At 33.9% G+C, this 11,855-nt stretch overlaps 1 protein-coding gene across 2 annotated transcripts in view; it reads left to right on the top strand.

The window, feature by feature from the left end:
* The first annotated feature begins 1,937 nt into the window (after positions 1-1,937).
* The window catches only part of ABCC6 (ABC transporter C family member 6), a 28,455-nt gene continuing 18,537 nt past the window's right edge, over positions 1,938-11,855 (top strand). Inside the window, exons 1-8 of one of the 2 annotated variants that reach the window (XM_069287697.1) lie at positions 1,938-2,024; positions 3,739-4,176; positions 4,921-5,099; positions 6,030-6,069; positions 7,776-7,932; positions 9,709-9,823; positions 9,955-10,035; positions 10,162-10,186. In XM_069287697.1, the coding sequence (XP_069143798.1) occupies positions 3,844-4,176; positions 4,921-5,099; positions 6,030-6,069; positions 7,776-7,932; positions 9,709-9,823; positions 9,955-10,035; positions 10,162-10,186 (930 nt within the window). In that variant the 5' untranslated portion in view covers positions 1,938-2,024; positions 3,739-3,843. Of the gene's footprint in view, positions 2,353-3,738; positions 4,177-4,920; positions 5,100-6,029; positions 6,070-7,775; positions 7,933-9,708; positions 9,824-9,954; positions 10,036-10,161; positions 10,187-11,855 lie in introns of both variants that reach the window. The other variant, XM_004244484.5, reaches the window with a different exon arrangement.

The raw sequence follows: 11,855 nt of genomic DNA, 5'->3' as shown, positions 1-11,855 counted from the left end.
TTTTTATAAATACAATTGAGAAAACATTTAAATTTTCATCTATTTTATGAAAATTATATATTTTAAAAATTTAAAATAACTTACACACATAAATTAACTTGTATAATCAGTTCATATTGAAATCAGATTAATATCAAATTAATTTAATTTTTTCATAAAAATTATAATAATCAACATTTTACAATGTCAAAATCTTTAAAAATATTCATAATATTTTGACCAAAATAGTTGCTTGATGGCTTTGCTCTTCTATACCAAATACATCAACAACTTCTTATGATGTATATACAACGAAAGAGTATGATTAATATTAATATCTCTTTTGTTTACCAAAAAAAAAAAAATCTTAACTTAAAGTAATTCGATATTTATAACAAAAAAATTTAATATTTAAAATCTATATGAAGAGTATAATAAATTTTATTTTTTTGCATATTAATATAAAAAAATACATCATGAAATATTAGTCAAAATTAATAAAATATACATCATAAAAAACGATAATCAAAATTATTATCATTTAACTCTAAAAAAATATTATAACAATTAATCTTTTATAATTTGTGGCACTTTAATTTGCAAATAAAATTCAAAACTCGTGCGTTGACCATAATGACTTTATTTTCTCTCTCACAAGTCACAAATAAAAGTTTTAATTGGACTAGCAATAGTAAAATGACACTATGAAAACGATTGAATTATGAAAGAAATATTTTAGTTTAATTTTGGATGACATCTTAATTCATATGACATTAGTTAATTTATTAGTTGTCAATTTTATGCATCCAAAAATATAAGGTGTCCTAATATGTAATGGTTTTGATTTTTTTGTCCCTAATAATAAAATTTTTATAAAAAAAATAACCATCTTTCTACTTTAAGTAGAGCAAAATTGTCTTTTAAGACGAGACTTATAACATCTGTTAGATCAAGATACAATGCCAAGTCTTTCCCATAAAGCGTATTTTGTTAATTTAAAATTTTCGATCTTTATAAAGCATCTGATAAATTAAGACACGATAAAATAGTGTTAACTCTCACTCATGAGACGTAACTTGTTCTTTAAAGGTTCTTGGGCTAAGTATTGCCTTTGAAGCAAGAGTTATAGCGAAAGTTATAAAGCATAAGCATCTCGTAAATTAAAACACGATATAACAGTGTTAACTCTTTTCCATGAGACGTAACTTGTTCTTTAAATTATTTTTGGAGTAAAATATTACCTCTAAAATAAAAATTATAATTTCAAACCAATCCAAATATATATATATTTCACAGCAGTAAGTATTGAATATTTTTTTTTGTCTTGAACCTTGACACTAAAATTAGAGATAAATTTTATTTTTTAAAAGTGCAAAATATTTAAAATAGGTAATCTTTTAACTCAATAAGTGAAAAATATAATTAAAAAATGAAAAGAGAAAATAGGGAAAATATATTCTTTTTAAAAGAAAGAAATAAAAAAAAGACGAAGAAGAAAAGAAAAGAAGACAGAAAGAAAAGAGAAAAAGAAAAAAAGAAAAAAGGAAAAAAAGATCAGGGATTTTTAATTTTTAGTTCCATTAATTTTTTATCAAGACACAAATTATAATATTAAACTTCATTTAATTTGTTAGATTTAAAAAACAATTTTGTCCAAAAAAAAACTTCACTAAAACAAGCCATTTATGAATTTAACTCTTTTTCCCCGAAATAATTAAAACATGTTCGAAACAAATTAATCTCATAAAATATGGTAATTTATTTCATTCCAAACATTAAACAGCTCATCTACACTTTGTTTAAATGACTATTATAGTCTACCAATTATTTCAAAAATTGCAATAACTTTACTACATTATATTTTCTTCGTCATTATATATACTATCACATATCAATAATTTAAATAATAAATTTATAAACTATAAGTATAATATATAGTTATTTATATTATACACATCTAAAAAAAATAACGATTAGATCACATCAAAATTCGTATGTAAAGTGATTTGGACTTTATCAATTTCCAATTTTCCAGAGAAAAGTTGGTATGTCATGGCTGACGAAGCTATAAAATTATGACTTTGTTCCTTTTTAGCTTTAAAAATTCATTTAATTAATTAATTTGTTATTTTTTCCCCAAAAAAATGTATATTTGGATCCACAAAATCATTATTCTATCATCAATTTGTTGAATGGCTTTGTTACAAGAAGAATCTTTCACTACCCTTTCGTCCTCTCCCCAAATAGCACCCACCCCACTGAAAAAGACACCTTTTTTACCTATAAAAATGGTTGCTTTGTAGTATTTCTTTTTGTTTGTGTAAATCTTTACTGGTTCAGAGAGTGTACTTTTGTTTTGATTCATATTTTGAGGTAAGAAATACTACTTTTAGTGTAATATTTGAATCTATTGCTTAGTTTCTGCTTTTGGGTTGATGTTGTTTTTGGGCAATTAAGGATCTTTTTTTGGACTTGGATACATAATTTGAAGCGGTTGACTTTTGTAATTTTGTTTAAAGACTTTAAATCTAGCTTAAATTTTTTCATTTTTTTGTTGTTGTTTAGGTTATGTTTAATGGTGAAAGATAAATGTTAGATGATAAGTATTTATGAAGTTTATGTCTTGGAAAAAAGTGGACTTTTGTTTGATTTGATTCATCTTTTAAGGTAATTTATAGTTTGAGGGATTGATATTAATTGTACTATAAGCTGTTTTATAGTATTGCTTTTGATACCTGCATTGGAACTTGATTAGTCTGTATTTGAGTTGGGCCCTGGGTTGCTCGGGCTCTTCAGAAATGTCATTGGCGGCGTGTCGGATCCTGCGCAGGATCCGACGCGGGTGCGGCAACAATTCTGGAGAGTCCGAGCAACTTAGGTTGGGCCCATTTTTCCATATCCAGGCTTGAAAATGAGACTTTTGGTTAAGGGAGGAGCAGCCCCATTTGCTGCACTTACTTTTTTTTGGTGGTGTATTGCTTAGTAGCTGGAATTACTACCAGAAGGATTTGGGTTTCACACAAGGAATTTTGGTTGTTTTTGGGCGTTATATATTCAGAAGTTTGTGTTGGGTTGAGATTACAATTATGAAGTGGTTGTTTTCGACAATTTTTTTTTTCAAGACTTTTTTAGCTTATTTTATTTCCTTATCTTTTTCAAGTGATGTTAAAAGCTGAAAATAAATTGATGTCATGAAGTTCCCATTTCCATGGAAAACAAAAATATATGGATAAAGATGATTTATTAATTGACTTCTCAAGATAGGGTTTGGATTGGGTAGTATTGATGTTCGTTGAAAGTTTAGATCAGGGAGAAATAATTAATGAGTCGTGGTGTATTCAAGATTTTGACTAGGTGAGTGTGGACTATTCTATACCCATTACAAGTCTCTAGCGAAGGTTTAGTTTAATTCTTTTTTTTTTTTGAATTTTTCAACTGCTTATTTGGTATTATAGACGGATGCAATGGGTGTGAGTTATGTTGCTCAGACTCTTCAGAAACGTTGACAGGTGCGTGTCGGATCCTCCAAAAGTAGGGCATTTTTGGAGGATCCGACACGGGTGAGACAGCAATTTTGGAAAGTCTGAGTAACTTGGGGTGCGACAGTACCTGCTGCCTATACTGTACAATCCCCTCTCATATATCTTGCAAATAAAGCTGATAATTTTATTCTGCAGTTGTCATAGTCAAATCTTTTCACAACTCCGAAAAGGGTGAAATGTGGATAATATACTGAGCAATGAGCTTATTTTCTTGCAGGTTAATTATAGGGGTGATGCAGGGGCACAGTATTTTCATTTGAAGGAGAGGCGGAGTACGAGAAAGTATTGAGCTTGTAGAGGGTTAGACGGGATATTGCTTATAATGGCTTTCAAGCCATCGGATTGGTATTGCCAGCCAGTGGCAAATGGTGTGTGGTCAAAGGCTGTGGAAAATGCCTTTGGAGCTTATACCCCATGTGGAACAAACACCCTGGTTATATCTGTTTCTTATCTAGTCCTTTTGGCCTTGTGCTTAAACAGAGTATGGAAAATGATGAAAGATCTTTCAGTCCAAAGGTTCCGCTTGAGGTCAAATTACTATAACTACTTGCTGGGTCTTTTAGCTGCTTATTGCACTGCTGAGCCCTTGTTTAGATTGGTCATGCAAATATCAGCCTTGAACATAGATGGCCAGCCTGGTCTTGCCCCATATGAGGTAGGTTCCTTTCAATGAAGTGTGTAGTTTTGGGCAATCCTCACCTCATGATATAGTTTTGGAATTGAGTCAAGACTTAAAGGTCTGTTTTCTTAACATGATATTTGAAGCAAACCATCCATGTTATTATGTGTCCAAAATTGGGGTTATGTTGTCCATGCTCTAGTAGGCGTGCTGGGGTGGTAAGTGTGCCACATTGGTGGAGGGATGAGGTATATGCCTCCTTATATGGTGTTGGGCAATCCTCACCTCCTGTGCTAGCTTTACCTGATGTGCTAATTTATGGGGTTGAGTTAGAACCAAGGTCTGTTTTGTTAACACTTTTAAAATTAATAAAAAAAAGAAGTGTGAACAAAAAAGAATGATACACATCTAATTTATCCAATCTTTCTGTATCAATTCGACGTATCTGATGTTGTAGCTACTACTTGCTGAGATTTCTGGATGATATTTTGATCTTTCTTGCATAAGTTTCTTTTCCTTCTTTTATGAGCTGTAATTTAGGTAACTTGGTCTGCAGTTACCCTTAAACCAATGGTGCTGGTATGTTTGACATTATGCTATCTGCTTGTTTCCTGTTCCATTTAATGGTGACAGATGATGATGTAAAATATACTGAGAGTTGTTTCTTGGAGAACGAGTTGAGACCCCAATGTGTTCCAGTAATAACAATGTTTTCAATTCTAACAGAAAAAAATTAATCTTATTTCACTTCTAATTTTTTGTCATCTTATCATTCTTTAGATAATTTCCTTGACAATCGAGGTTCTTGCTTGGTTCTCTATACTGGTGATGACTGTTGTTGAGACAAAGGTGTATATCCGTGAGGGCAGGTGGTCTGTTCGGTTTGCAGTAATATACTGTTTGGTGGGGGATGTGGTGATGCTGAATCTTATCCTGCCTGTGAGAGAGTACTATAATGAGTAAGTTGTTCCTCCCCTTAGACAGTTCTCGAACTGATACAACAAATGAAGGTTTCGCGTGCATATGGTTAGTTATTCTCATATTTGATGTTGTTGTCTTGCTACCAGAGTATAATGGGTGTTATTGTCAGTAAGCACTTGAGTAGTTTTACGCGATATGCTTGAAATTGCCAAATGCTACTGTACTAATTCCACTCCTCTATACCCCCTCCCCCTTAGGTTTCTTAGTGAGCTTTCATTTTTTTTAAAAGATATAACTGCATCCTAAGCAAAATCTTGTGAATTCCCCCATGAGTATATTTTCTCAGTTAAGGTTATGATTTTATCCCCGTGCCCCCCTCACAGAAAACCCTGGCACCCAAAAAAAAACCTGTTGCTCTTTTTTGTACTTCAAGAACTCCATGTTACCAAATAAAAAAAAAAGTTAGTTTAAAAACTCATTCATAGTTAAGGATGATTTCCCTGCTTGTCAACAGTAGTTCCTTTCTGGAAAAGCAAAGTAAAAAAAAAGGAAGGCCCTCAAAGTAAGCTGCTGCTGTACTTCTGATGAAGATCGTTATTGAGAGTTAAAAACCTCATTGAAAGTTGAGGAATGATCCCCTGCTTGTCTACAGTGATTCCTTTCTAGTAAAGCAAAGTAAAAAAAATAAAATGAAGGTCCTCAAAGTAAGCTGCTGCTGTACTTCTGATGAAGATATTTATGGAAAGAAGCTAAAACAATAGTGGGAGACCGAGCATTGTCACTGTTTAATGCCTCCCTTTTCTGGTTGATGTTTAGGTAGCATATCAGGGTTCAATATTTTCTTTGTAGGTTTAAAGTTCCAAAGCTCATAGATTCTGAATCTCTGATATGAACAGATATGCACACTAGTTGGCTCATTCACATCTTCCTTTTTGCTGCTAATTATAGTTGTCTATCTTTATGTGCAGATCAGTACTGTATTTGTACATCAGTGAGGTTGCTGTCCAGGTTTGTTGCTATAAAATCTTTCATGTGCTCTAGAGTTATGTGATTATTGAGAGATGTTACTTGAAAATCTTTGCTTGGGGGTCTAAAATCATGTAAATCCGCTGTCTTGGCCTTAGGAAGCAAACCCAAAATCGAGAGGACGTAGGCATTAGAATAAACAAGGAAAGTAAGCTTAATGATTAAAATGAAGTTTGGAACCCACTGCGGGTTACCTGTGGAGTAAAAATCGCTTTACCTTATTGGAGTCTCTAATTTATTTATCTCTATTTCACTGTTATCTTTCATATTTCATGTTTCTGGAATTTTCTAGAACAGAGAAACTCTAATAATTTCCAGAGTTTATAGTTCAGATACTTCTGAATTCTTAAAGATGGCATTGGTTAGTCCTTTCTTTCTTTTCTTGCAGTGAAAGTAACTAGTAGCAGCATAGTGAACAAGCTTGATTTTTCGTATAATGGTTTTGGTATGATTGCTGAAATAGGAAAATTTGGAATCTGTGAGTACATTAGCAGTTACAGATTCCACTCAGAATTAAATTTTTTAATTTGCTTTAACTAAAGGGAAATACAACACAAGTTCATCAAATAGGACCAAGATCATGAGGTAATTATAATATGCGACTGGCAATAAAACTCCTTTATGGTGTCATCAATAAGGTCCCATACTATTAAGGAAAGTTTCTAGTTTTCACATCGGCTATAAGCAATGAGTTACAGACATTCTACTTATGCTATAGTTGTGTGTAGTTCCACAAACTATACATCTTTTTACATACACAAATTGTCAAGTCGATTGCCAAATTTAAAATTTTTACTGCAACTGCTCCCCCCCTTCCAATTTATGTGTCTTTTCTTGTTAGTCTTGTTTCAAAAAAATAAATTGAAATGCCATGGTTCTATATTTGCAGAGTTCTAGTTCCTACATTTTCAGTTTACCCTTAATGACACACACTTATAAGATTGAAGGGAATATTTTGGATGTTATACACACTATCGCTTAAGATCACAAGATTCAAAAGTCCTCTTTATAGTCTTAAACTTCCTGCCTAGTCGAACCAAGATGCAAAATGAAACAGAGGGAATATCAAATGGGTTGGGGATATTCACTAATCGGGCTTCCTTGTTATTCCTTATTAGTATTGCCAACATCTTGCAGAAACCATGCAGTAATTGCTTAGTTACCAATTCTAGTGAGAATGTTTTAGAAGGATTCATTCCACTACTTTTGACATAAATTGACACTTGTTGTCATTCTAAACCATTAACTGTGAGAAGTTGTTCTCAATCAATTTGAATGGTATGTTTGGAACAACCAAGACCCCACTGAACGATGCCACTCAATTGAAGCCCAGAATATGAGTTCTCTTTACACAATCCTGGGTCAAAATATGTTGAAGGATGAACCAAATGAAGCTTGCAAACTAGAGGTGACAAATCCATCATTCCATGAAGGCACTCGATGTTTGGAGTGCGCTGTGTCTATCCCTGGGCTAAATAAATAATTGAATAATTCAACCTTTCATTAGTAAGATAGCTTGTATTTCTTAAAGCATGGGATTGATGCTATATTTGATTTCCAATTTGCACTCTTGAAGTAAAGTATCTATTCTTATGAGGGAATCAATTTACTTATTATGTTATTGGATCTCATGGTTTTAACTTCTAAATAATAAAACCGAGTCCAATCTCATTGATTCTACCGTGCAGGTATTGTTTGGATTGCTCTTGCTGTTTTATGTTCCTGATGTGGATCCTTATCCCGGGTACTCTCCACTTCGAAGTGACTCTTTCGACAACACTGCATATGAAGAACTTCCTGAAGGCGAGCAGATTTGTCCCGAGAGGCACGCCAACATACTTTCTCGTATGTATCTATAATTTTCTCAAGCACTTGATTATTTAGATTTGACATCCTTCATAACTTTGATTATGCCATGAACACATATTAAGGCTGTTTAGGAATTCAGGTACTTCCCAATTGGGGGCCAGATCATGGGAACTTGAGTATTTGACCAGATTATTGGTGCACATCATTTGAGAAAATAACATTTGTCTAGTGATGTGATATCTGTCTATGGATGTTTATGTCCACTTATGAACTTCATCACACTTATATCACATTGGCTGAAAACCCTTTAAGATTTAAATTTTTTTGAAGTAGTCATTGCTATCCAGGTTCATAGGTTGGGTTTAAATGCTTATAGATAGTTAGACATATATATGCTTCTAACAAGAATAAACTCAAGGGTTGCCTTAAATTATATATTTGTGTTTGATGGATTTGTGGAAGGTGATAATGTAAGGGAAGTTTATCTTCTCGAATTCACGGACTTTGAAGTGGGGGTGGTAACCGTATTTACTATTGGTTTGATGCCTATGATTGGGGTGTTCATCCCTTGAATATTTGTGCCCTCAGATCTCTGTGACCATGCTTCCATAATTGCTTGCTAAGTTGCTCGAACTCTCCAAAAATGTCGCTGCACCTGTGTGGGATCCTCAAAAATACACTATTTTTGGAGGATCCGACTCGTACCCGTCGACATTTTTGAAGAGTTCGAGCAACATAGATTGTTTGCATTATAGGTGTTGCGTCTTTATATTCTAATTTGCCTTCGGTTCTGCTGCATCACTGGGAGCAATTGTTTCCTCACGATTCTAGAACAATCATTTGGTTTGGTTCATTATTTGTCTGCTCTGCTCCCTAAAAAAAAAGGAACTGACAATGGTAGCTAATCTGCTTTAGTTATTACCTCAAAAATGAATCTGAATTTATGTATCAGAAGATATCTTCAAGATGTGGATCTGGGACATATAGACCTCTCCATGAAAATGTGAAGTCACACACTCCATGATTGGTTAGAAAAGTATGCTATGGAAAAGGTCTAAGGGGATGAATCATAATCAATTTTTTTTATATGCATGCCTCTCAACAATGTCACCCAAGATGTATATGGAATTCCATCTGGAAAACACAGGTGCGAAAGGTGTCTTTTTGGGAATGGCTGCCTAAATGCAGCCGTCACAAAATTTAAGGTGGAAGAGGATTGTTGTGAGCTTGCACTTTATGTGTAAAGTCATAATGAAGATGTATAGTATTTGCATTTGTACTGCTGATGAACAAAAGAATTATGGATTTTTCCTTTTTTCTTATTCAGTATACATGGGTATGACCATTCTATACTAAAACTGTAAGAGGACCTCTGGTAAGTGGAGGTTGAAGAAAATAGAATTAAGGAAGCAGGGAAAGTAGGCGTAGGTCCCCTCTTTACTTTTGATTGTTTATTCGGAGGGGAAAGACTAGACAAGGTTCTAAAGCTGTCGACAGTTCTCCATAGAGTGTAAGAGTTAGTTTGTATCTTTATTGTAATTTTAGTGTCAAGAGAGGATACTCTTGCTTATAATAGTTAGATTCTTTTTTGAAGCTTATGACTAATCTGTGTATTATAAAGCTGTTGGTTCCACCTTGGTGTGCCTAATTAATGCAATTACCTTAACTTATTTTAGAAAGAAAAATGTGTATGAGTAACTTATCAGAAGAAACAGAGGTATAAATGAATGACATATCTGTAATCAATTTCCCCCGTTCTATCAGCACGCAGCTACAAGGGACCTGATATTTGCCGCTTACTTTCTTATGCAGAAATTCTTTTTTCATGGATGAATCCTCTTATGCAACTTGGTTATAAAAGACCATTAACAGAAAAGGATGTGTGGAAACTGGATACTTGGGATCGGACTGAAACTCTAAACAACTCGTAAGGGTGCTCTTCTCTTTTTTCTTTATTTATGATTTCATTTAATCCAAAGAAGTGAATTACTTATTGGGAAAAGGAATCAAATTAAATTCGATGAAGCAAATGTATTAACACTCTGATAAACTCTTTAGGTTTCAAAAGAGTTGGGCAGAGGAGTCTCAACGACCTAAACCATGGCTTTTAAGAGCATTAAACCGTAGTCTTGGAGGAAGGTAAATACGTTGTCTAATGTTTCGTGCTTTCTCGTTTGCTGATTATTCTTATATACCAAGAATACATTGCTCAATCAGTTGATATTTTGTGTAACTAAGCATTTTGCCATTTTTCAACTTTTGCAGGTTTTGGTGGGGAGGCTTCTGGAAGGTAAGTTGGTTCTCCTGTTGCATCCTGTCTGGTTATTAATACTTCTTGAATTTTGTCAGAGAATAATAATCAGAATGCATCACGTAAAAGCTTTATGCTTGTCTGCTTGAAATGGACTTTAATGTCACTAGTTTAAGGAAGTGGGCAAGTTTGATCTTTGGACTTAGGAGGCTCACTTCTGGAACCATATCTATATCTTCTCGTTATTACATTGAAGTCCAGAGTACTATATTGCATGTTTGAATATTGGCTTATGCTTATGTATTAGTAACTGTGCTTTTTAATAGTTAATGTCCAGAAGTACCCATATTTGCAAGGAATGTGCCCTTTCCATATTAAAAACTCTATGATCCTGTAGGGAATTTCGCTAACCTACCACCTTTATGTATTAGTTTAGGATTGTACTCATTTTTCAACTTCCTTAAATGCACATAATATTTTCAGTCAGCACACTAAAATCTTAAACTTTCTCCCTCTAAACTGTAACACCAATCGGTTCCCCATTGTTCTGCTGTCTTCCACTCCAATTGTTGCCGCCATGGTCACTGATATGAAATAAAGTAACAGAGTTTCTAATTGTTTACCCATTAAAGAATTTAACTTCTCAGCTACCAATTATTGGTTCTGATGTTTCATGGTAGCAGTAACAACAAACTACAAATGCCAATAAAGTCGAACACTTCGCACCATTGATGGATGCTTCAACTCCATTATTTGTTTCAATGTTGATTTTAATGTCTCAGAATATGATCAGATGTGGTATTACTGGTTTGAATTTCACCTGCGCCCTTTTGCTTGTGGGTCCAACTCCAATAGACCCATCTCTGAAAGTTATAACTTGTAGAATCCTAGTTTCTGTTGTGATGTATCGGAAGTGCCAAAAATATCCTCTGTAACAATCAGACCCGTCTTGGGAAGGCATTGATGCAGGGACACCACAGAGTTGTGTCGACTGGAATTGCAAAGAAAGATATTTTGGAGAAAGACGAAAAACTCCATACAATTTGTGCTGGAAGGAAGAAAATAAGGGCATTTTGGGGAAACATAAATGGGTACGGTGCTAACCTACTACGTGAATGTAGTAGGTTAGTAACATCCTATATGTGTGTATATACACACTCACACACATTATATGTATATATAGTGTGTTTATGGGAGTTATTGTACTTGATCTTGAGGGAGAACTGGGGGCCCCAAGGCCTAGCTCAAGTGGCAAAAAGGTGGAGGATTTGTGGCTTAAGTCGCAGATTCAAGCCCCACACCAGGCAAAGCAAAACCCAATATTTAAGTGGAGAAGGGTAGAAGGGCGTACTCATTATCTACCGAGTTTAGAAGACTGTGATTGGTCCAAAGGGCGGGTCACAGACGGATTTCTCGGTTATAAAAAAAAAAGAAAAAGAAAACTAGGGACACTAATCAATGGAAGTTAGATCATTTTGTGGAATTTATTGTATATGTAGTAGTAATTATTATTATTATTATTATAATAATTTTAGATATATCTATAAGTTTAGATTGCTCGCATCAATAACATGGAGATGCAGGGACACACATTCATGTGCACATGTGTATAATTTAATGTATGCAGCACATCATAGTTCTATATCTACTCATTCCTTTTTCCCTTCTCTCTAGCACCTTACATAACTTTTAGCTTTCTGAAGAGCGT

The sequence above is a fragment of the Solanum lycopersicum genome, chromosome 8, assembly GCF_036512215.1.
Source record: "Solanum lycopersicum chromosome 8, SLM_r2.1".
NCBI classification, from domain to species: Eukaryota; Viridiplantae; Streptophyta; class Magnoliopsida; order Solanales; family Solanaceae; genus Solanum; species Solanum lycopersicum.
Note: the sequence above shows the minus strand (reverse complement) of the source record. Positions and strands in the feature narration are given on the sequence as shown.